The sequence below is a fragment of the Sceloporus undulatus genome, chromosome 2 (genome assembly GCF_019175285.1).
Source record: "Sceloporus undulatus isolate JIND9_A2432 ecotype Alabama chromosome 2, SceUnd_v1.1, whole genome shotgun sequence".
NCBI lineage: Eukaryota > Metazoa > Chordata > Lepidosauria > Squamata > Phrynosomatidae > Sceloporus > Sceloporus undulatus.
In genome coordinates, this window is record NC_056523.1 from 43662 (window position 1) to 68384 (window position 24723).

Sequence of the window (24723 nt, forward strand, 5' to 3'; positions counted from 1 at the left end):
TCCTTCCTTCCTTTCTCCCTTACCTTTCCTCTTCCTTTTTTCTTCTTTCCTCCTTCCTCTTCCTTCCCTTCCTTTCTTTCGTGTTTCCTCTTCCCTCCTCTCCCGTTCCTTACCTCTTACCTTCCTCCCTCTTTATTCCTTTATCTCTGCTCTTTCATTATCCCTTCTTCCCTTCCATTCTGCCCCTTCCTTCTTCTGTGTCTTCATCTTTTTCCTTCCTTTTTTCCTTCCTCCTTCATTCCTTCCCTTCCCTACTCTTTTCCCTTCCCTTTCTCCTTCCTCTCTCCTTCCTTCCTTCCTTTCTGCTTTTCTTTCTTTCTCCTCCTTTCCTTTATTACCTTCCTTCCTTCCTTCCTCCTTTCATATCCCTAATCCTTCTTCCCTTCCACTCTTCCTTCCTTCTTTCCTCTTTCCTTCCTTCTTTCTACATCCCTTCCTCCTCTTCCCTTCTTTCTGTCCTTCCTTCTTTCATTTCTATTCCCCTCCCTCCTCCCTTCCTTCCCTTCTTTCTTCCCTTGTATTCATCTTTCCCCTTTCTTCCTTTTACCTCTTCTTTTCCTCCTTCCTTCCTTTTTCCCTTTCTTTCTGTCCTTCTTCTTTCTTTCTATCCCCTCCCTCCCTCCTTCCCTTCTTTCTTTCCTTTGTCTTCCATCTCCTTCCTTCCTTTCTACCTTCTTCCCTTTCCTCCTCTCCCTCCCTCCATTCGTTAGGAAGGATGGACGGATCGAATTTGGTGGGGATTTAATTAGCTCAATATTGCGAGGAATATCGGCCCCTAACAACGCCACGTGCCAGGCATAGTGTCCCAAAGGCGTCTACCTGAGGTCGCCAGCACACCCCAAGAGAAAGGGCTTCTGATACCAATTCGTGCAATTAAACTACAACATTATAAGCCACACAGCAGCAAAGGGGACCATGCGCACACGCACCCCTCACGTCTATCGCGGAGAGGGGTGAGTTGGGGAGTAGGGCTGAGAAAGAGAGGCACCGCTGGGGAATATACCTTAGAAGTCTTCTCCAGAGTCGGATGCAGTTGGATGATCGTGATTAGGCCGTGGAAGAAGCAGGAGGCTTAAGCGCTGAGTTCGGGTGGCGCGAAGGCTAACGTGTGCCCGGGTGGTGGTAACAGTGAGAGAGGAGCTTGGCTTAGCCATTGAATTCAGTGGAGCACCAATGGCTCAGAGAGTCAGCAGAGAAGTAGCAACTCAAAAAGCCCAAGGAAGGTCTGAAACTCGGATTATATAGGGCTGACATATCCCGGGGTTATGGGGATCACTGACACAGGCGTTGATTGCCCGAGCATGTTAAGCTGAGAGCAAGCAATGAGTTGCATCATCATATATAATCGTATCATTTCCTGTATGCGTATGTACTGTATACGCATTATTCTACTGAGAGTATGTATTTCCCGGATACTGATCACCTTCCATTCTGAGCCACGCCCTCCCTTCAGTCCATCTGCTTTGGTCAGGCCTCGGAGGTAGAAGAGGAACTGGTGGACTGACCCTTTCCCTCTCACCACTTCCCTTTTCCTTCTGTCCATGTCTTTTTGATTGTAAGCCTGCGGGCAGGAAACCCTCTAACTAAAAAGATTTTCTGTACAGCGCTGTGTACATTACAGCGCTTCATAAATAAAGGTTACATAATAATATCATAATAATAATACTCCTCAAATAATTAATAGGTTTATTTCTATGCCGCATCACTGGGAATCCGAGTGGTTTACAACAGAGGGGATAACAGACAGTTCCCTGCCCACAGGCTTACAATCTAAAAGACAGGACACAAAAGGAGAAGGGAATGGTGAGGGGGGGAGGGAATCAGGTCCAGCATTCTTCTCTCCCTCTGAGGCCTGGACCAAGGCAGATGGACCAGAGGGAGGGCTCTTCTTCTTCAGGCTAACCCTGATGGAGCTGGGCCTGCCTGGTCACTCCCTCAGAGGCTGGAAGATGACAGTTATGGAGGGAGGAGTCTCTTCCTTCAGGCTAGCCCTGTTGGAGCTGGGCCTGCCTGGTCAATTCCCTCTCAGGCCGGAAGATGACAGTTATGGAGGGAGGAGTCTCTTCTTCCAGGCTAGCCCCGATGGAGCTGGGCCTGCCTGGTCAACTCAACAATGCATGAGGTCTGGACACAATTCGGAAGGGCAGCCACCTTGATTGCTGAGCCGTTAAGCTGATCACTGGTTCATTAAGGAGGAAGCCAAGGCTATTGTCTTCCTTGGGCTAGCCGAGGCGAATCTGGTTTGGCGACTCCCAAACTTCCTATGGAAGATTTTAATTCCATCTTTCCCTGGGGCTCTGTGGAGAGCTCTGGGCCACAGCAAACTACAAATCCCAGAGTCTCATAGCATGGAGCCATGACCATTAAAGTGCCATCAAACTGCATTATTTTTACAATGTGGCCCAGTATCTCTTGTGGGGGGGGGAAACACCTTTTGGGGGGCAAGAGGGAGAGAGAGAAGGGTGGTTCCCCACTTTTCCTGGACCCTTTTCTTGACCACCCTCCTAACATAACCACCTAACCCTTTTTCTGGTGGACCATTAAGTTCAACAGAGTGTGGACTTGGAAGCGCGACCTAGAGACTTAACACACCAGAGCCCCTGCCTAGGCCCCAATGCAATCCAGGGACCCCCCCCCCCCCCACACAGCACACACATTTTAGGCATCTCAGTTTTTGTGTGTATTGGAAAAAACGACAAGTCAGCCCTTTTTTTTGAATTGGGACAGAAGTTCGGTTACTTCTGTTTTCGCCAACCGGCAAGCCAAGGCTTGGGACCGGGCCCATTCCTCCTCCTGTGGTTTCTCATGAAGGCCTTGCTGGCCTTAGGGCAGCTTGGTCCAAGCAGTCAAGTAGTCGGAACTCGAAATCCTACCCTCTGCAGGCCCCTGCCTGGTTTCACTACTGCCAGGGATGAATGGAGAAGAGGGAGGTTTGGTGGGCGCAGAAAGATGGGTGCCAGGAGTGGACCTTTCTGTTCAAATGGAAGGCATTCTTGCAAGAGCCATCACTGTATTAATTACCAAGATGGCAAGAAGGGGTCTATGCAATTGAAGTGAGAGAAATTCCCCTGTTATATATAATAAAAGCTATAGGAAGATGGAGTCACGCTTGGTTAGAAGAGAAATAGTTTTTATAAATGAGGCGCTGAGACCTAGAGAGAAGGTGTGGAGAGTGCTGCCTACGTTGCACCTGGGAGAAGGAAGATGGCTGGCACCAGCGGACCAGGCCTCATGTACCCAGCTGATAGAGAAGGAGAGTAGGCCTACTGTGAAGAGTGAGGGAGGGAGGGCTACTGGTATTAGGATGGTACAGGGATGCCAGTTTTAATCTAGACCTGCACATGTCTCCTGTCTTCGATGTGTAAGCAATCACTGTATGTTCAACTCAACTGCTAAATTAGCCAATGCGAATGTGAATAGACGAAGGAAGCTTTCTTTGTGTGTAACTGGACATAGAACATTAGGCCATTTTGTCCACTGTTCAGGGCCTCCGTTTTTGGAACTTTGACGATCCACCTGAGATCATGTATTCTTTCTCCTCGGTACAATCTTCGGGGAAATAAACGTATGGGTTTTCACGATTACTGGGTCCTCTGCTTAATTTTCTGCTTCTGTGTCCAAACACTAGAAAGTAGAAACGTTGGGGGCTGTCTCCTGGAGATTTCTGTTACAGCAAACGCCACAGAATTCTGCAAGCTGACACTCATTCAACCGGTGGAGGGACGTCACGCAGCGAGGACTGAGGCAACACATAAACACTGGTGTTGCCCCAAAATGGGAAGTGCCGCCACGTGCTTGACCCTCGCCGAAGCCCGTCGGGAAGGGAATCGCCAATTCACCTAGTGGAAGCTGTTCCCTGGAGCTGTTCAGGGAATCGCTCCGCCTTAAGACCCTCCGGTGCTGATTTAAAACCAGACTACTGAAGCAGAACTTCTCTTTAAAGAGGCACTTTAATCTTTCAGGCTGCAGTGTATACAGTAAAGACAAATACTAAAACCAGAGCCCACACCATCCACCACCATCGACAACCAACCGACAAAACCCACACTGTTACAAATCAGGCTTGGGCTGCCTTAATATACAACCTTTTTGCCATGCGGCCACTAAGCTCAGCCTCTTCGCTGCCTGTTCAACCTTCATTCTTATGTCCAACCCAACCAAGATGACCCATCTACATTTACAAGTGCTTTCTGGCAACATGAATGACCTTGCAGGATGCCCTCCTGCACATGTTCCTGACCCATTTCTGCTTAACCAAACTCCCTCCCTGGGTTATCAGGACTGCCAGGACTGCAAGTGGTACCCCATAGTTTACCTTTGTCACTACTCTCACACATCTGGAGACATTTTAACAATACACCAGGCTTTTAAAATTCTCTAACAAATTCCTCGACATTCAGTTCATGCATGAGACTGCATTCCCACCAGGGTTCAGTTGAGGCCTATTATATCATATTTGCTTTGCTGCTTGTAGCTAGAGAGTTCGAGTTCATCTTGCTGTAGTTCTCCATGCGCTGTCTGTGCATCGGTGCAGTAGTGTAGAGACATCAGCAGGAACCTTGGGTCACCCCATCACTACTAGAATCCTCTCTTTTTGACTGTTCTGTTCATCTCTGTGGTCATCCTGGTTTCGGAAAGGCATCAATCGCAATTCCTTCCCCTCCGTCTGACTTGGGGGTCATGTAGTCGACTACCCACCGTAAACAATCCTTGTTCTTGTTCCACTCCCCTGATTTGATTCTTATCCAGAATTGCTCTCCTCCTGGTGCTCTCATTGGATTGATGTCCTGGATCTTCTTCCCAATGGTGTACATATGATATCTCTGACATGATAGGGATCTATTCATCGCCTCCTTTTCCTGTGTGTGGCCTATTGCTCTTAATGTAGGAGGTTATACCACCCTCTATTGTGCCTCCATTCCACATTCCAGAGTACTGAGACGCATCCCACCAGGTTTCAGTGATGGCCCTATTATTATGAATCATCATTTGCTTCGTTGTACTGTACTCAGGAGTTCGATTGTTCATCTTGCTTATTTCCCAGCTCTCTGTGCCTTCAGTGTAGAGACAGTCGCCAGACCATAGATTTCCCTTTTACTTGCTGGCCTGTGCAAGTTTTTTTTGCGCCTCCCCCACGTTTGGGTCCTGTGCACTGTTTGCCTTGTCTCCTCGCTATGTCAGTTTGACTATTTTCCGCAGCCATCCCGTTCGTCGCCTTCCCTTAATATAGTGTCTCCCTTCCCCTCGGACGGAACTTCATGTTTTTAAAGCTCCTCCTGATCAAAAGTTCCTTGAGACTTGTTGGCAAAGCCATTTCTTTCCCAACTTGGCGTGAGATGCAACCGCGTCCTGTTTGCAAGTAAGTCCCTCCTGCATGAGACCGCAAGCCCATGATCGAAGAATCCAAATGCATTCGGCCTCGAGCGGCACCATCTGCCGAAGCCAGTTGGTTCCTAACATCCGCTATTTTCTCTTCCCCCTCGCCTGCCTGGACACATCATGCCCTTCAACTCAGGCCAGACAGAGCACGAGGCATGACACAACATGTGACCATACCATGTGCCTTGTCAAGGCTTCCTACCAAGTCGCCTCGTAATCCTTCTTGATGTTCTGGACAGGCTGTGTCTTGCAGAGTATCATTGTAGTTCCCACGTGGACCAAAAGGTCAAGGGTGTATTGTGTCAGTTAGGCATTGACCAGGTCTTTGTCAGCCTCTCTGTCAACATCACGGAATCTTTGCACCTGGAAGACAACACAAACCTCTGCGAGCCATCACTGGTCAGGCCTACATAATCACCTTTGCTTTCTGTAACCCATTGAGCAATGGAGTCCCCTTCCCCCCACTACTGAGACCACACGCCTTCCTCCGAGGCTTAGCAGCGACTGGTTCCCATCGGTGGGAACTCTCCCGGGCCCCCTGCTTCTGCTGTCCCTGAAGTCTTGTCCATGATACTGCTATCTTCTTACATCCTCCTTGATAAGGGAAAGAGATCTGCGAATCGATCTCTTAGGCTCCCAGAACAATTCCTTCTTGGCTTACTTCTCTTTGTGACATTCCTCCAGCTGTCTGCCTCCTCTGTTTGGCAAGTGACCTCCTGTCAGGCTCCTGCTTGGAGTCTCCTTTCCCAAGAAGAGTCTGGGCTGTAAAAGTACCCACTTTATTGAAAATAGTGTACATACAAGAGAAGTGACTTCTTTGTCAGGAATGAAGATGCATAGTTACAGATGGGTTATATAGTCCCACCCCCATAAAGCCATAAAGTGAATTAATTGGATCAGTCTTTCCCACGCAGTGAGGGATTTCCTCCTCCTCAATGATGGAATGTCCTCCAGTCCAGTATCTCTGGCAGACTCTCAAAACAATCGAGTTCCCACCAGGCATTATCTCCTCTTTGCACCTCTGGCCTTGAAGCACAAACATCCTTCACCACTAGACTAAGTAATAATGAACCTTAACAGCCTTTGAGTATATTTAAGCAGGGTTATATATCCCATCATCCCACAACCCAACAGACATGGCAGCATTTAAAATATAACAACAACATATATTATAAGCATCATGAACATATGACCATAAGATCCTATAAGCAACAACTCCCCTCCCAACTCAGGAGCAGTCTCTGCCCGGCTGCTGGCTGGGTCACTCCCTAACATTGCAGCATCCCAATCCCAACAAGCAAGCAGAGAAGCTAACCATCAGTCCATCACCTTCTAGCATATTCTATCAAGCTAATATATGTCAAAGCCATACTAACTGACTCTAAACTTCTAATCCTTATGACAGAAACCCCAAATGACACCTCCTCTGCCTGGGGCTCCTCCAAGACAGTTGGATGGTCCCAGGATCTGCAAGGCGGGCATTTGGTCCTCTCCTCCCTAGAAATCCAGACCAAAATCTAGAAGGGAAGATCACAGGTGGCATCTGACCCCTGTCTTGCCATCTAAAAGGATCCCCCAGCAAACTGCGGGAGGGGCTGCAAAGCTCAAGGGGCTTCTGGTGGAGCCCGGTGGGCTGGATGCCGGGGGGGGGGGGATCTTTGGGGGTCCTGGTCTGAGGCCAGACTCAAAGGGCACCGGCCAAAGTGCATACTTTTGTCTGGCTTTAGTTGTGCTTTTTCTCTTTGCTAATAGAAAGGTTAACCTTAAAGACTTTCTCCATGATGGCTGCGCGGTTAGTGGAAGCGTGGGGCTTTGGACGGTTTGGGTGAGAGAGAATGTGGCCGATGGGGATAGTGACCTTTTGTGGTGGACAAAGGAGGCCGGACGCCCGTGGCCAGAGGAAGGGACGCTTTTTATTGACCGTCCCCTTTGACGGAGACCTCTAGATTCAGAGACCTTCTTCTGGAGAGAGGCCTGACCCAAGGCTGACCATTGAATGCTGCCCAAGAATGGCCGACCCTCTCCCTCTGCTGCTCCCTTGACAAGAGCTTCAGATGCCATACAAGCCAAAGGGAAGCTGGAGGGTCTCCTCTGCTGCTGCTGCTGCTCAGGAGACAAGGCCCTGAAGGGAGCCAGGAAAGGGCCCAGCTTTGTGGGCCAGGGAGGCTGCGGCTGCTGCGGCTGCTGCTGGGCGACGTCTCCCTCGGCCTCCGGCTGAAGCCAGGAGCAGCAGCAGCAGCAGCAGGAGGAGGAGGAGGAGGAGGAGGAGGGGAGCCTCCGGGCGCCGAAGGCAAAGCAAGACCCAGGGCAGCAGCAGCAGCAGCAGCAGGGCTGGTTCCTCCTCCTCCTCTCTCCCTTCCCTCCTTCCTTCCTTTGATGGCCCCCTTCCTTCCTTCCTTCCTCCCTGCCTGCCCCCCTCCTGGGGCCAGCCCCTGCTGGGACTCCCGCTGCCCTCCGCCAGGTAAGGGCCATCCAGGTGGGCCGGGGGGGGGGTTTGGGCAGAGGTTTCGGGGCTCCTTTTGGAGAGGAGCCTCCTCCCGGAGGAAGGAGCCCGAGGGAGGGCCCCTGGGCGCCTGCCAGGAGAAGGAAGGAAGGGTGGGTGGGTGGGTCTCCCTTGCAGAGCTGGCCCAGGGCTCCTGGAAAGGCAAGGCCCCTTGGAAGGGCTGGCCCTCTCTCCCGGGGAGGCCTTGGGCTCTGGGCTCCCGAAGGGCTTGGCCTGGACCAGCTCTTCTCGCCCTCGAGGATCCCGCCGAGGGGCCGAAGCAGCAGCTGAAAACTAGGCCCAGACGATCCTGGGCGGTGGCCTCGAGGGAGGGAGGGAGGGAGGGCAGCCACGGCAAGAGCGCCCCTCTCCGTCGGGTCTGGGCCCAAAGGAGGAAGCCCTTCCAGGAGAGACTTAGGCAGCTGCTGCTGGGGAGAGATGGGTGACTCACAGGAGACACCAGAGCCAGGTTTAAAAGGACCAAACCAACAATAATAACAATAACAATAATAACAATAATGAGTGGATCGAGGCGGGATGACAACAGTCCCCCCCCCCCCCCGAAGAACCCTGTGTCCAGTTCTGGGCCCACAATTGAAAAAGGAGATGGAGAATCTGGAGCCATGTGTCCAGAGGAGGAAGACTAAAATGGTGAAACCATGGAGCCCTCTGAGGAACGCTTTCTTCTGGCCTATAAGAAGCCACACTCTGCACATGCTCTACCTGACAAGGCGGCTTAATTCTTTGGACCACTGATGATGAAGACAATTGTCAAAACACCTTTGGCCTTTGTTTGAAACTTGTCATCCCTTTTGTCTGCTTTTGGGCATACTGCACATGATCCCTTTGTACTCTGTAAAGTACTATATCAACATTGTGTGTATTTGTTTCTCTACATGGTGTGAGACGCAGAGGAATTGTTGTAGTTCTGCATCTTCTGGGAATTGCAGTTTCCAAGCCCAGTTCTGTTGATCAACTTTCAGAGTGTGGCTTATAGGCCAGAATAAGCCTCACAGCTGCCCTTAGCCCTTGTTTAGTTTTTAACACATGGTCCCAATCAAATTACAGTTTTTTAGCTTCCCCCCCCCCCAAACTCTGTGTTTTTTCCATTTGCTTCTTGCTTTAGGGCATCACCTCCCAGTTTTTCTTTGCACAGGGCCCCAAAAACCCCACAAAAGTCTATGGATTGTGTTAGCCTTGGCCCAGCTTCCTCATCTCTTTGGGTCCTTTTGAATGTCTCGCCTCTCCTCCCAATTTGGTGTCCTCTGCAGTTCCCATCAGCATGCCCTCCTCTGTCCCTTCCTCCAAGCCATTACGTCTCCGTAGTATAGCACAGCTTGCTGCTGCCGTCCAATCGTCCGGTGCGCGCGACGCAGCCGTCTGAGTGTTGCGCCGGGACACTCAGCCCTGGGAATGCGCCAGGTCACACTCCCTCAGCCTCCGAGGAAGAGCATGGCAGGACTACTCCGGGTTAAATCTTGCCGAGGGGAAAGTCCTGTTGAACGAGAGGGATCTCGCCATGTTTTCGGGGCCTGTGCAGGGCTTTGGCTGCTGGACTGGGTCTCCAGGAGACCAGGGCCCCCGCTTGGCCATGGCCAGTCATGCTCCCTCAGCCTCAGAGGAAGCCCAGCGCAAGTCTCCTCCGAATCGTAAAACCTGCCCAGAAAGCCCTCTGAGAGGTAGCATGGTGCAGTAGCTGGAGTGTGGGACAGATTCAAATCCCATCCAGTCTTGCAGACCACACTCTCTCAGCCTCAGAAGGAAATGGAGGGCAAACCCCCTTGGAAAAATCTAGCCAAGAAAGGCCCATGAAAGGTTGGCCTTGCGGTTCCTGTGAGTCTAAACGGATTGGAAGGCGCACTTTACTTCCTTGTTTGCCAGAATATTATGGGGGGCCTTGTCAAAAGCTTTACTGAAACCAAGATATGCTATGCCCACAGCATTCCCTCCATCTACCAAGCAGATTAGTCTCTCCAGGAGACGCAGGGGGCTCCCTTCCTTCTTTCCGGAGACCCACCAACCATGCCTGCCTATCTCTTGCCCCCAGCCTCCCGATGGACTGGCTCCGGAGACCCTTGGCGCTGCTGATGCTCTTGGCCTGGATGGGCTCCAGGGCCGCCTCCTCCTCCTCACTGCCCACAGCCTTCGGCCACCACCGGCTCCAGCCAAGCGCCAGCCGCAGCGGCTGCCAGCCAATGCCCAGAGGCCTGGTCCTGTGCCAAGGAGTGGGCTACGGGGAGATGTGGCTGCCCAACCTCCTGGGCCATGAAACCCCCAGGGAAGTCCTGCAGCAGGCAGCCGCCTGGGTGCCCCTCCTCGCCAAGCGCTGCCACCAGGATGCCCAGAAGTTCCTGTGCTCCCTCTTCGCCCCCGTCTGCCTGGATGAGATGGAAGGGCCCATCCTCCCCTGCTGGTCCCTCTGCCGCGATGTCCAGGAGGGCTGCGCACCCATCATGGCCGCCTTCGGCTTCCCCTGGCCAGAGATGCTCAACTGTACCCGCTTCCCCGAGGAGGACGACCTCTGCATCCCCCCCGAAAAGCAGCAGGGGCCACAGGAGGATGACCACCCCACGGCCCATCGTCCACCACACAAGGAAGGTGAGTAGGAAGGAGCCCATTGCCCTCTGCGCAAGGAAGGTGAGTGGGTCCTCAGGTGCTGCCTTTGGCTCCAGGTGGCTTTAGAGTGGAGCAGATGGACACTTTGGCCTGAGTCCTGTGTGCCACGCTCCTGGGCCTCAGAGGAAGGCAAGAGCAGACCCACTCTGGCCAAGGAGACCCTGCTAGTACTGCTGCTATGGGGCTGGCAAAGGCACGGGGAGCCAGGCCAGGACTGTGGAGGGGGACCAGAGTTCGAATCCCCTGGACTGCTGAGCCCCGGAAACCCATTGGGTGACCCTGGGAAAGCCACGCTCTCTCAGCCTGGAGAAGTCTGGCTGAGAAAACCGATAAGTCAGAGCCACATTGAAGCCACTGGACCCCCATAGGTTATGTGTATTTGGGAGCTGGGCTAGGATTTCTCTGGGAGACCAGGGTTCAAGTCTCTGCTCAGTCATGGAAAGCCATTGGGTGACCTTGGGCAAGTTGCATTCTCTCAGCCTCAGAGGAAGGCAAAGACAAACCTTACCTGAAAAAACATCCGGATTCACCATAAGCTGCAGTGAAAAGGGGGGAAAGGGCCCTTACAGAAGGGTTGGGCATTTTGTCCCAGTGTGCAATGCGCAGTCGGGAACTGGAGTTGCGTCATGTTGTTGTTGTTGTTGTTGTTTCATGTATATCCCACCTTTTCCCTAATAATGGGATTCAAGCTGGCTAACAACATTTTGAAACAGTATAGAATACAAACACTATGAAAGTTAAATGAAAGGTATAAAATATGCAATTAAACAACCACACAGTCAGCCCTCCCTCTGAAGCCACAGATTTTTTATCCAGGTATTCAAGAGTCCATGCCTTTTATATACTCAAAAACTTATAAATACCCAAAAGCAAACCTTGATTTGCCATGTTATATGAGGGACACCATTTTACTACTATGCCATTGTACTTGATGGGACTTGAGCATCTACAGATTTTGGTCTGGGGGGGGGGGGGGGGGGGGGGGGTCCTGGAAGCAAAGCCCAGCAGATACTAAAGGCCCCCACGGTATATTAAAACAATATTAAAATATTAAAATGCATTAAAAGCAATAAAAATGGCCCTCCACATTTGTGGCTTTGCGTTTTCCAGATCTGATTATTCGTGGATTTGGTTAATGTGTTCTCTCTAGGAGTCTCTGGGTCCTCCAGCGCAACTCTCTGGTCAGCTTCTGCCAAAAGCCGCTCTGGAGGACCTAGAGATTATTGTTCCCAGAGAGAACACTTCTTCAGGCCTCTGTAGCTCCTCCAGTGCAGTCCTGCGGTTAATGTCTGGCCGATCCTGACCATAGAGTTGCCCTGGAGGACCGTCCTAGAGGGACCCAGAGAGGTGTTCTCTCAGACTGGGTCCCTTCCAGCCATTTTGATGTTTCGATCTGCTGCCGAAAGAGTGCAAGACTGGGGCCAGGCTGGCCTCTCTGGGGAGCAGCCTCCCCACTGTTCCCACTAAACCTCTCTGAGAACGGTCCCTTTGGGACGGAGGCGAGACGGGGCCCGGAAGCCCCAGTGGGCCTCTGTGGTGCCATCCTGACTGCGATGTGTGAGAGAAGCGCATGCACACAACGCACTCTTCAGATGCACACATGCATAAGATGTGCCTGAGACGCACATGAAATGTACATTCAGCTTTGGACAAGGGTGCAAATTCTCCAGTTTGGATGGGTCCATCTCCAGTTCAGCTGGGAGAGCAACGGATTTCCAACATTTGCAAGGCTTAAACTGAGTTTGTTTCAACTTTGCAAAAACTCTGGAGGGTGTGTTTTTCTGTCTTAGATCCAATTCACACTACAGAATTAATCCAGTTTGAGGCAGTTTGAACTGCCCTGTTTCAGCACTAGGGAATTCTGGGAATTGTAGTTTATTGTGGCTCCAGAGCGCTCTGACAGAGAAGACTAAGAGTCTCACAAAACTAGTTCCCAGAATTCCCCAGCATTGGGCAGTTCAAGCAGTGTCCAACTGGGCCATCCCTGCAGTGTGGGCTGGGCCTGCGTTGGCTTCCTCCCCCTTCCTTCCGCATCATCTGTGTCCAGCCTCTGCCCAGAAGCAAGAGGCCTGAATGGGTTATTCCTTGTCCCATTTTCCGAAGTGAGAAGCAATGCTCTCCCCATTTCACCTTGATCTGAAGGGGAACATTTGCAAGGCTTAAACCTCTGCCTTCCTTTCCAAACAGGAAAATACGTTCTCTCTGTGTCTTTGAGCAACTCTTCTCCTCTCTCTGTGCCGTCTTTGCTTCTGCAGATGGAGTCTGCGCAGCTTGTCTTGAAGATGCTGGACGCGGCGAGAAGGGGCTCCTGGAAAGCCTCTGCAGCCAGGATTTTGGTGAGTCTCCTCCTCCTTCGTTGGCGAGGGATCGGCATTCGCGGCCGGTCGTGCTCCATTCGGAGATCGCTGTGAGGCTTATTTGTGCCTGCGGTGCCTTTGTTTTGCCAAATTACAGTTGGCCCTCCACATTTGTGGATCTGACTTTTACACATTTGACTATTTGTGGTTTTGATTAATATATTCTCCTTAGGAATCTCCAGGACTTCCAGAGAAATTCTGCTGAAAATTAACCATAGAGTTGCACCAGAGGACCTAAAAATTCCTAGATAAAACACTTCTCTAGGCATTTGTAGCAGATCAACCTCTGGCGGATGGTGACCATAGAGTTGCGCTGGAGGACTGGAGATTCCTAGAGAGAACGTATTAATTCTCTAGGCATTAGATCAACCTCTGGCGGAGGTGACCATAGGTTCGCTGGAGGACTGGATTCCTAGAGAGACGTATTATTCTCTGGCATTTGTAGCAGATCACCTCTGGCGAGGTGACCATAGGTTGCGCTGGGGACTGGATCCTAATAGACTATTATTCGTCTATCTTTGTCGAGAGGCAGAATCCTCTGGCGGAGGTGACCATAGAGTTGCGCTGAGGCTGGAATTTCCGAGAGAGAACGGTATTAATTCTCTAGCGGTTTGTAGCAGGTATCAACCTCTGGCGGATGGTGACCATAGAGTTGCGCTGAGGACTGGAGTTCTAGAGAGAACATAGCTCTGGCATTTGTAGCAGATCACTCTGGGCGGATGGTGACCATAAGTGGCGCTGGAGGACTGGGATTCTGAGAGAACGTATTAATTCTCTAGGGCATTTTTGCAGATCAACCCTTGGCGGATGTTGACCATAGAGGTGCGCTGGAGGACTGGATATTCCTAGAGAGACGTATTATTCGGCATTAGCGATCAACTCTGTGCGATGGTGCATAGAGTTTGCGCTGGAGACTGGGATTCCTAGAGAGAACTATGATTTCGTAGGCATTTGTAGCGATCACTCGGGGGATGTACCATAGAGTTGCGCGGGGACTGGAGATTCCTAGAGAGAACGTAATTATTCCTTAGGCTTTGTTAGCAGATACCTCTGGCGGAGGTGACCATAGGTTTGCGCGGAGCTGGAGTTCCAGAGAGAACGTATTTATTCTCTAGCATTTTTAGCAGATCAACCGCGGGCGGAGGGGACATAGAGTGTGCGCTGGAGACTGGAGATTCCTAGAGAGAAGTAGTAATTCTTCTGGCATTTGTAGCAGATCACCCTGGTGGGATGGTACCATAGATTGCGCTGGAGGACGGGAGGATTCCTAGAGAGGAACGTATTATTCGTCTAGCATTTGTAGCAGTCACCTCTGGCGGATTGACCATAATTTGCGCTGGAGGACTGGAGAGTCCTAGGAGAAGATGTGAAGTCTCTAGGCATTTGTAGCAGATCAACCTCTGCGGATGTACCATAGAGTTGCGCTGGGAGGGATGGAGTTCTTAGAGAACGATTAATTCTCTAGCAGTTGGTAGCAAAGACGCTCTGCGGATGGTGACCATAGAGTTGCGCTGGAGGGACTGAGATTCCTATAGAGACGTTAATGTCGGCTAGGCATTTGAGCAGATCAACCGTGATCTGGCGGAGTGTGACATAGAGTTTGTGCGCTGGAGGCTGGAGATTGCGAGAGAACGATTAAGTCTAGGCATTTTGTTAGGATCACCCTGCGGAGGGTACAAGAGGTTCGCTGGAGATTGAGATTCCTAGAGAGAACTATTATTCTCTAGATTTGGAGCAATCAACCTCTCGGGTATGGTGACCATAAGTTGCGCTGGAGGACTGGAGAGTCTAAGAAGAACGGAATTATTCTCTGGATTTTAGCAGACAACCCGGGCGGAGGGTGACCATAGAGTGCGCTGGAGGACTGAGATTCGCTAGAGAAACGTATTAATTCTCTAGGGCATTTGTGAGAGATCAACCTCGGGGATGGGACGCAAGGTGGCGCTGGAGGACTGGAGATTCCTGAGAGAAATTAATTCTCTAGGCGATTTGTAGCAGATAACCTCTGGCGGAGGGGGACCTAGGTTGCGCTGGAGGACTGGAGATTCCTAGAGAGAAACGTATAATTCCTCTAGGCATTGTGTAGCAGATCATCCTCTGTGCGGATGAGTGACCATAGAGTGCGGCGGAAGGACTGGGAGATTCCTAGAGAGAACGGATTAATTCTCTAGGCATTTTGTGACAGATCAACCTCTTGCGGAGGTAACCATAAGAGTTGCGCTGGAGACGGGAGATTTCCTAGAGAGAACTATTAATCTCTAGCATTTGTAGCAGATCAACCTCTGGCGGATGGTGACCATAGAGTTGCGCTGGAGGACTGGAGATATCCTAGAGAGAAAGTATTAATTCTCTAAGGAATTTGTAGCAGGATCAACCTCTGGGCGGATGGTGACCATAGAGTTGCGCGGGAGGACTGGAGATTCCTAGAGAGAACGTATTAATTCTCTAGGCATGTGTAGCAGATCAACCTCTGTGGATGGTAACCATAGATTTGCGCTGGAGGAACTGGAGATTCCGAGAGATAACGTATTAATTCCGCTAGGCTTTTGTAGCAATCAAACCTCTGGCGGATGGTGACCATAGAGTTGCGCTGGAGGGACTGGAGATTCCTAGAGAGAAGTAGGAATTCTCGAGAGCATTTTAGCAGATCAACCGATGGCGGATGGTAACCATAGAGTTGCGCTGGAGGACGGAGGATTCCTAGAGAGAACGTATTAATGCTCTAGGCTATTGATAGCAGATCAACCTCTGGCGGATGGGTGACCAGTAGAGTTGCGCTGAGGAACTGGAGATTCCTAGAGAGAACGTATTAATTCCTCTAGCATTTTAGGCAAGATCAACCTTGGCGGATGTGACCATAGAGTTGCGCTGGAACTGGAGATTCCTAGAGAGAACGTATAATTCTCTAGGCGTTGTAGGCAGATCAAACCTCTGCTAGATGGTAACCATAGAGTTGCGCTGGAGGACTGGGAGATTCCTAAGAGAAGAACGTATTTATTCGCTAGGCATTGTAGCAGATCAACCTCTGGCGGATGTGAACCATAAGTTTGCGCTGGAGGACTGGAGATCGAGAGAGAACGATTAATTCTCTAGGCTTTTAGCAGATCAACCTCTGGCGATGGTGACCATAAAAGAGTTGCGCTGGAGGACGGGGAATTCCTGAGAGAACGTATTAATGCTCTAGGCATTTGTAGCAGATCAACCTCTGGCGGATGGTGACCATAAGAGTTGCGCTGCAGGACTGGAGATTCCTAGAGAGAATGTATTAATCAAAACCGCCAAAGGCAAAGCCGCCAATGTGGAGGGCCAACTGGACTATCAATGCGACACATGCACCTAGCACCCTGTGTTTCAAACCGTTGGCCTAACATAAGTGACTTCTCTGTCTCCCGCAGCTTTAAAGATGAGTGTTAAATCCGTTTCGGGGTCCGCAGGGGACCTGAAGGTGGTCCCGGAGGTCCGTGGCCGGACCGTCTACAAGCAGAGCGGCTGGTCAGAAGAGGAGCTGAAGCGGCCAGTCCTCTGGCTGGAGGATGGCGAGGGCTGTTCCTGCCGGGCGCTGGAGGCCACTCCGGGGGCCGTGGTCCTGGCTGCAGGGCGCCGGATGGCTGGGCGGCTGGTCCTCTCCTGGGTCCGGAGGTGGCAGAGCGGGGAGAAGGAGCTCCGGAAGCTCTCCCGGACCCTGAGGAGGCGGCAGTGCCAGGAACGGACCTCCTCCACCCGACCCAGTGTTGGGTCACTGTAAAGTCTGGGCCAGGCCTTGGCACCCGGGCAAAGGCTGGCCATTCCCCCCGGAGTCTGGGAAAGATATCTCTTTTTCTGGAGTGCAACTTCCAGCCTCCCCAGCCAGTTTCTTCCAATGACAATTTCTTCTGATGAAGCCCAATAAAGCCTGTATGTACTTCCAAAGTATGGTTATTCTATTCCCAATCTGAAGCTGTGATGTGATAATAGCCCTGCTTAAATACTTGAAGGGTGTTGTGATGTAAGGTACCTTTAAGACACAGCTGTAGTGTATATATACTATTCAGAGGGTGGGAGAGGGATCGATTGTTCTCTCTTCCTCATCTCACTCTCCTGGGACTGGCTCTGCTCAGTCGCTCATAAATGAATAAACTTACTGCTCCTACATGAAGATTGGAATCTGCGTGGATTCTTACAAGTTGGATTCCAACAGCAGGCATCACATGGAGTCATACTGAGGAGGGAACAAGCTTGTTTTCTGCTGCTCCAGAGAACAAGATCTGGAACAATGGATGCCAGCTCCAGGAAAAGAGAGTCCACCTCAACATTAGGAAGAACTTCCTGAGAGTAAGGGCTGTTTGACAGTGGAAGATGCTGCCTTGGAGATTGTGGTGGAGTCTCCGTCTTTGGAGGTTTTAAACAGGGGCTGGATGGCCATCTGTCAATGGGATGCTTGGATTGAGAGTTCCTGCATGGCAGAAGAAGAGGGGTGGTTTGGATCAAGGTCCTTGTGGTCTCTTCCAACTGATTCTATGATTCTGCAGGGAAGAAGGGGCTGGACTGGATGGCCTAAGATGTTTAGCCTGAAGAAGATAAGGTTAAGGGGTGATATGATAATAGCCCTATTTAAATATTTGAAGGGATGTCACATTGAGGAGGGAGCTAGCTTAAAATCACAGAGCTGGAAAAGGGCCAAGGGCCCTGATCCAGTCCGGCCCCATTCTGCCATGCAGGAACTCTAGATGGCCATACAGCCTCTGTTTAGTAACAGACGCCAAAGAAGGAGATGCCACCTCTCCCCAATAAATTGCCATAAATCTTTAAAACAACTCTTCCTTCAAATAGCTTGAGAGACGATCAGAGCAAAGAGAGAATCCTGTTTGCAGTAAGAGGAGGATCTAGGCCTAAGGGCTGCCTTGCGTTTGTCTTTCTGTGTGAACGCTCCTATCCTTCCCAAGGCAGGTCCCCAAAGAAAATAAAAGGAGGCCTATGGAAACATTTCTGGCCCTGCATGGCCCCTTCTGAGCCCCTGCAAAGGCCAGCCAAGGGCTCCCAGGAAAAGCAGGCGTTCTCTGCCCTTCGGGAGCCCTGGAGGGCCAGGGGTTAGGGGTCAGGGTTGGAAGGAAAGACTGAAGGGAGAGACCATGCCTCCTGAAGGCTAAGAGAGTGTCCCCCTTCCTGGGCAAGGAGCCTGGCGGCCGAGTGTGGCCCCGTGGGCAAGTGGGAAGGGGCGCCATGACTCCTCGGCCAGTCAAGAGGAAGACGGGCCAGGGGCCCCGTCCGCCCATCCAGGCCCTTTGTTCGATGGCACTGGGGCCCTTCTATGTCGGCTCTGGGGAAGTCCAAGGGATCTCTGTGGGGTTCCCCCATTTGGCCTCAGAGCCCCAAAGGTCTCCCTGAAAGGGAAGAAGTAAGGCACTTTCTGGGGAATCCTGGGACTTCTCTGCCAAAGAGAAGTCTACAAAACTAGTACTGTAATCCCAGGACTTTTGCAGGACAGAGCCATGGCAGTTAAAGTGGTGTTGAACCGCATCATTTCTGCAGTGTAGAGAAAGATGGGGGGGGGGTTTGTTACATCTCCTTCCATTCCTTCCTGAAGGGGAAGGTGGGCCCCTGGACCCACGGCTGACCCAGAGGGAGCCTCCCTGGGCCTGGGTCTTTCCAGGGGGAGGCTGGGGCCCTTGGCAAGGTCCCATGGGGGGGGTCTTATTCTCTCATCTCTTGCCAGCCCTGGACCCCAACCCACTCACCCCAGACCATGCACACTCCACACTGGGGACTGCCCCATGACCAGCCCACGCCAGGCCCCCCTCCCTCACAGACTTCCCCCCCAAATGCCAGGAAACTGGGGCAATGGGACCCCCCTAAAAAGATTCTGGCCTGGCCTCCTTGGCCCCAGGCTGCTCAGCAATGCCCCAAAGGCACCCCTCCAGCTCCTGGCATTTGGGGCAACTGGGTGTGGGCCCTGAGCCCCTCACTCCCTGAAGGACCCAGGGGACCCCTTGGCCAAGATGGCCTCTGCAGCACAAAACCCCAAAAGCACAGCAGCAGAGGTGTCCTCTTTGGGGTCCCAGCCAGCCAGCCAGCCCTCTCCCAGAAATGACTCCACTTTGCTTGCAGCTGTCGCGGGTTCCAAACCGCCATTTTGTATGTATTCACTACGTACTAGGGTTAGGAAGGGGCGGTGCTTCCGCAACCTCTAACCCTAGTACGTAGTGAATACGTACAATATGGCGGCAGCCGTTCCACACGGCCACCGCCATATTGATGTAGCGGACGCTGTGTGTCCACACGTCACGCGGCGCTTATGACGTCGCAAGTGCGCCACTGGCGCCTTGCGGCGTCATAACTGCGCCGCAGGAAGAAGCTCCATTTTGGAGCTTCTTTTTTGCTCCGCGCGGGAGTCACGCGGTTTGGCTGCTGCGGCTCCCTCGTGGAGCAAACAGCAGGGCTGGCAGACCGCCGCAAAGCAGTGGTCTGTAACGCACCTGTGTTATGAAAAAATACTCCCAAATCAACCAAAGAATACAACCAAGTAAGCTGAACAATCCAAAATACATAGTTGGCGCTCCTTATACACAGGTTTTTTATACATGGATTTGGGCATACACAGCTTGAAAGTATTCCCCGAAAGTATAAATTCCAAACAGCAAACCTTGATTTTCCATTTTATATATGGGACACCATTTCGCTTTGCCATTATATTTAATGGGACTTGAGCATCCACAGATGTTGTTATCCACGGGGGATTCAAGAACCAAAACCCCAGCGGATAACAAGGGCCCACTGTACTGTATAATAAAAAGGACCCAAGCCCTGTAAGGAGACCACCTCCGGTCTGTAGAAACGCAGCTGTCTTCCTGAAGGCCAAGGGGTCCTGAGGATCCTTCAGAGGGGGAATGTGGAGAGATTGGCTCCTTTGTGGAAATGCAAACCTTCCAGCCGCGGAGGAAGGTTGGTTTCCGAAAACAGTGGTGGACTGCAATTGATGGAGGCCAGCAGGTTTCATTCCTTCTTATCATGTCTCCTACTACAGTCCTTCGTCTTCTGAAGGACCCTGGTTGATGTGAGAGCTTTAAAATACCCTAAATACAGCCAGCCCTCCGCATTTGCAGCTTTGGTTAGTATATTCTCTCTAGGAATCTGTAGGTCCCCAGAGAAATGCTGCTGGAAGTCGACTGTAGAATTGCACTGCAGGACCTAGAGACTCCTGAAGAAAACACTCCTCCAGGCATTTGCAGTTCCTCCAGCATGAATCTATGGCCAAATCCTGGCAGATGTTGACCACCGAGTTCTGCTGGAGGAGCTGGCGATTCCTAGAGAGGTGTTCCCTTAGGACTTGGGTTACATGAAGAAGTGGGGGTTTTCATTTGTGGTCTTCCATAAATAATCTTTCTAGATTGAGCAAAGTTTTACAATCCCTAACGTCATTTCCTTTTCCTCTTTGTATTGGTTAGGTTTTAATCCCGCATTTGCTGCTTTCTCCTTCGCTTGCCCCGTGGGGGCTATGGGAAGCCTGGCCACCCTCCTTGGGGGCTGGGGAAAACCCCGTGCCCCAGAGGCACCTGGACTGCAACTCCCATCATCCCAGCCAGTGCAGCTCACAGGGAGATGGCAGGTGGGAGGCGCAGACCACCAACAGCACACACTCACATACCACCCAGATGCCAAGTGTCAGGGCACCGGTCCCTCACCAGCCTGAGAGGGGAGGCTGGCCAGGGTCCCCCAGGGCGCCTCTTCCTCTTCTCCCTCCTCCTCCTCCTCCTCCTCCAGTGCTGTTGTCTCGCACTCGCAGCCTGGCTCTTTCCCAGCCGTGCTTCTCCAGCCTGTGTCCCTTTGAACCAAGGGGCCAAGCGCACCTCCTCTCTGGCGGGTCAAGATCTCCCTCCAGGTGCTCTTGACCTCCCCTTGCCCCCCCCACCATGCCCTCAGACCCTGCCCCAGTCCAGCTCCTGGAAGGGACAGCTTGGTTCACTGTTTTTAATTTTTTAAACAAGTTTCCAAAATGTGTCTTTCTCCCATAAGCTCCACAGAAAGAATTGCAAGCAGGTTTGGCCCTGGCTCTTCCCAAAAGCCAGCTCCTTCCCTCCGTCTGAATCATAGAGTTGTAAGAGACCACAAGGGCCATCCATGCAGGAACTCTCAATCAAAGCATCCCTGGCAGTCTGACACCTCCGTGGGTCAAACCAGGGGCCAAAGCCACCCCACCTCACTCAGTCCTCCGCGGGAAAGGAAGGGCCACCATCCTTGTTTGGAATGCTGCAAGGGGGAAGACCCATAAGGGGCACCCCATTTGCTCCAACCCAGGTCTCATGGGGGCTGCCCAGAGGAGGGAGGGCCCTGTGTGAGGCTGGAGCTTAGGGCCATTGTGTGGGGGGCTGCATTGCCTCTGGCCGATGTCTCCCCCTTTGCTGCACATCTCCTCTGCTCCATCTGAGGCAGGAACACTGGACTCCCTGTGTCCCAGAGAGCAAATGGGAGACCCCAGCATCTCTTGTGGAAGAAAGCCTGAGGGCCAGGAACATGCCATTGGGACCTCAGTCTCTCCTGGCCTGGTCTGGCCCCCTCAGGCCCCCTGACCCTCAGCTGAGGCCTCCAGGGAATGGGGGGGGCATGCTCACAGTCCCTCCAGGGGCCCCAAAGAGTTCTGCCCATGGAGGAGGAGCTGCCCCCTTGGCCACCGCTGGACCCCCACTTCCGCTGCCACTATAGCTCCGGAGGGCTCTACTTGTAGGTCCAGCAGGCAGTGGCCCACCCTTGCCCCTTGCAGAGCTCCTTGTGCTTGAGGAAGCAGCTCTGGACGCGGAACTTGCGGCCGCAGTCCTCGCAGGCGTAGAGGGTCCCCTCGTGGGTCTTCATGTGCTCCGTCAGGTGGTGCTTCAGCTTGAACTTCTTGTTGCAGACAGAGCAGCCAAAGGGGCGCAGGCTGAAGGTCAGCAGGATGTGACGGTCCCGCTTGGGCTTCACCGCAAAGCGCTTACCGCACAGGCAGCCAAACTTCTTCCCGTCCGGGGCCGACAGCAGCTTGACAGGGGCATGGACTGCCTGGCCATGGGCTGCCTGGGCCAGGATCTCATTGCCGTGGAGATCCAATGGCTTCCAGGAGCTCTCCGGGAAGGCCACCGAGTCCGCCGAGAAAACCTGGCCCTTCCCGGAGAAGCCCCCTGGAGGCGGAATTGGAGGAGGCGGAGGCGAGGGCCAGGAAGAGGCTCCAGGGTAGATGTAGCTGACCTGCCCTGACTCCTGGATCTCTGCCTGGCAGAGCCCCGGAGGCCCCTCGGACACCCCCAAGGCCCTCCCCAGGGGGCCGCCCATGCCTGCGGGCCCCTCCTCGGGGTCAAAGCGCTCCTGCTTGATGTAGAAAACCCGGGGGGCGCCCGCCTCGTGGGGGGAGGCGAATCCGGAGGAGGAGGAGGAGGAGGTGGAAGAGCCAGCCTGCTCCCCGCGGGGGGGCCTGGACCGGCCACTCAGCCCCCCCTCTCCTTCAAGAACTTTTAGGGGCCCGTCAGGGGACCCCCGGCAGGCCACGTCCTCCTCCTCTTCGTCCTCGTCCTCCTCCTCAGGGTCGTCATGGGGGACCCGGATCTTCACCACTTCAGCCTCCTCCTCCTCCTCCTCCTCGGGGGGCAGTCCAAGCCCCTCGGCTCCCCCCCCCCGCGAGTGAGACGCCCCCGTGGCCCCAGCCTCCCCTCTGTCGTCGTCCCCCCGGGGTCCAAAGTATCCTCCGCTGCTGCTGGGGGACTGGCTCTCGGCCGGGACGCGTGGGGCGGCCCAGGGCCGGCAGGGCCCCCCGTCCAGTTCCTTGAGGATGCCCGAGAACTGGTCGACCACCTGCCACATCTGGAGGCCGCTGGCCACGAGGAGGTGGCTGGGCAGGGCCTCCAGCAGCAGCCTCAGGCGGCCGGAGTAGATGAGCTGCAGCAGGTTCTCGAAGGCCTGGGGCTCAATGACCCCCGGCAGGACCAGGCAGTCGGTGTCGCGGAGGAGGAGCTTGTCGTGGAAGTAGGGCGAGGCGGCTGCCAGGACGCTCTTGTGGGCCCGGAAGACCCGCCCCTGGACGTGGACGGACAGATCACAGAACTTCCCCTCCAGGCGGTGCTTGTTCAGCGACTCCAGCAGCACAGCTGCGTAGTGAGGGAACTGGATCTGCACGCTGCGCGTCTCCGCCTCCATCGCTGCGCCGGAACCGGGGCCACAAGGTCCTCCTGCTCTTCCTCTTCTTCTTTGAGGAGAGACAGCAGTGCTGCAAAAGAGTGGGGGAGGGGAGAGTGAGGGGGCGGAGGAGGCCCCCTTCTTGGGGAGGATGGGCGCTCCCACCGCAGGCCACAGTTCGGACTAGTGTACGGGGCGAACAGCTTTTTCAGAGAGGCCTCAGGAGGGGAGGAGGGCCCATGCCTGCGGGCCCCTCCTCGGGGAGGAATGGAGCCCAACTGGGATGGGAGTCAGGCCCAGGGAGGGAGGCCCCAGGGACCCCTTGGAGACCCTTCCCCCCCGAGTTCCGGTATGGCCGCTGAGGAGCCCTCTTGGGTCCGCTCCGCGCATGCGCGGGCTCCCCAACGGAGAAGGCGTGGCCAGAGGAGGCCCCTCCCCTTCTTCACCTGAGGCGGCGGCGGCAGTGGCACTCGTCTCCCCGCGCTGCCGCTCCCGCTCGCCTGCCTGCCTTCCGCCGGAATTGCTGCGATAGGGTTCGGCCAATGAGAGGCCGGGAAGGCTGAAGGCCCGCCTCTGAAAGGGGCCCGCCCCGTTGCGTCACGAACGGGACCCGGATGCGGGCGCCTCCCCCTGTTGGCTGGCGCAATGACGCGAGGCTCGGGCGCCTGGCGACCAATCAGGGCGAGGGAGGGCGGTGCGGCTCCTGATTGGCCGACAGTCTTGAGGGCGGGCGAGAAGGGGCGATTGGCCAGTCGAGGTTTGAGCGACAGGAGGGAGAGGAACGCCTTGGCAGACAAGGGCTGGCTATGGAATTCTGGGAGTTGGAGTACTTTAACTCTCAGAATTCCATAGCCTTGAGCTAGGATGCTGAAAAGCGGTGCCAAACCGGGTTATTTCTCCAGTGTGAATGCAGCCTCAACTCTGCAGGAGGCCTGCGTGCTTTTGCTTCAGGAAGCCCTTTAACAGGCCTCTGGGCCCCCTGAAGGCTTCTGGGGAAAGCCAGCGCCCTCTGCCTGCGAAGGAAGGAGGCACTGCGGGCCCAAGGGCCAGGGCCAGAGGATGCCCGAAGGACTGGAGCGCAGCGCCTGGCCTCACGTCTCCAAAGGGCCCCGAGGCAGCTTCCTTCGGGCCCCGAAGGCCCAGGGACCGCAGGGTCAAAAAAGAGGGTCAGAGCCCTCCTGCCAGAAAAGGCAGGCCTAGGACTCTCGGCTTCCATTCCTTTCTCCGGTTTGCCTGAGGGAGAAGGAGCCGGCGGGACTGTGCCTTTGGGCTGGCCCCATAAAGGGACCCTTGCTTGGGTGCTGACTTTCGTTGTTAGGCTACTTCCAGAGGTTTCCCCTCCGCCCTTCTGCCCTGCAGGAAGACATAGGACCTTGGGGTTGCCAGGGACCCCAGGGCAGGAAGGCCCTGCCCAGCCTTGTAGGTTTTGCCAGGGCTTGGCTGGCCAAGAGAAGAAAGATGGTTCTGGGGCACAATGGGAGACAAGGGCAGCTCTCTGGGGAAGTTGGAGGAGACCCCAGGAAGGGCCCTGATCCAGTCCAACCCCTTCTTCTGCCATGCAGGAACTCCCCATCAAAGCAGACCCATTTTGGCAGATGGCCACCCAGCCTCTGCTTAAAGACAGCCTCCAAGGAGGGAGACTCCTCCAAAATCTCCACTGAGGGAGTGGGTCCCACTGTCAAACAGCTCTTACTGTCAGGAAGTCCCTCCTTTCCTGCATCTGACATCCTTTGCTCTGGGTCCTGGAGCAGCAGAAATGAAGCTTGCTCCCTC

The 24723-nt window shown here is 53.6% G+C and overlaps 2 protein-coding genes across 2 annotated transcripts; one reads left to right on the forward strand and one right to left on the reverse strand.

Annotated features, from left to right (window-relative positions):
• The first annotated feature begins 7700 nt into the window (after positions 1-7700).
• LOC121923899 (secreted frizzled-related protein 2-like) lies at positions 7701-16743 on the forward strand. Its single transcript, XM_042454827.1, has 4 exons — positions 7701-7840; positions 9909-10459; positions 12733-12813; positions 16230-16743. Exons 2-4 carry the CDS (start codon positions 9916-9918, stop codon positions 16577-16579), a joined length of 975 nt encoding a protein of 324 aa, XP_042310761.1. The 5' UTR covers positions 7701-7840; positions 9909-9915; the 3' UTR covers positions 16580-16743.
• A 2484-nt stretch (positions 16744-19227) lies between these two features.
• Positions 19228-23499, reverse strand: ZBTB9 (zinc finger and BTB domain containing 9). The gene is made up of 2 exons (XM_042455283.1): positions 23397-23499; positions 19228-23041 (listed from the first exon to the last, which is right to left on the reverse strand). Exon 2 carries the CDS (start codon positions 22969-22971, stop codon positions 21523-21525), a length of 1449 nt encoding a protein of 482 aa, XP_042311217.1. The 5' UTR covers positions 22972-23041; positions 23397-23499; the 3' UTR covers positions 19228-21522.
• Positions 23500-24723: the final 1224 nt, after the last annotated feature.

Excerpts from the sequence above, each read along its gene's own strand:
- ZBTB9 (XM_042455283.1), bottom strand. The coding sequence starts at position 22,971 with ATGGAGGCGGAGACGCGCAGCGTGCAGATCCAGTTCCCTCACTACGCA.
- LOC121923899 (XM_042454827.1), top strand. The coding sequence starts at position 9,916 with ATGGACTGGCTCCGGAGACCCTTGGCGCTGCTGATGCTCTTGGCCTGG. Across the intron at positions 10,460-12,732 it reads TCGTCCACCACACAAGGAAG|ATGGAGTCTGCGCAGCTTGT; the intron begins GTGAGTAGGAAG and ends TTGCTTCTGCAG. Across the intron at positions 12,814-16,229 it reads CCTCTGCAGCCAGGATTTTG|CTTTAAAGATGAGTGTTAAA; the intron begins GTGAGTCTCCTC and ends TGTCTCCCGCAG.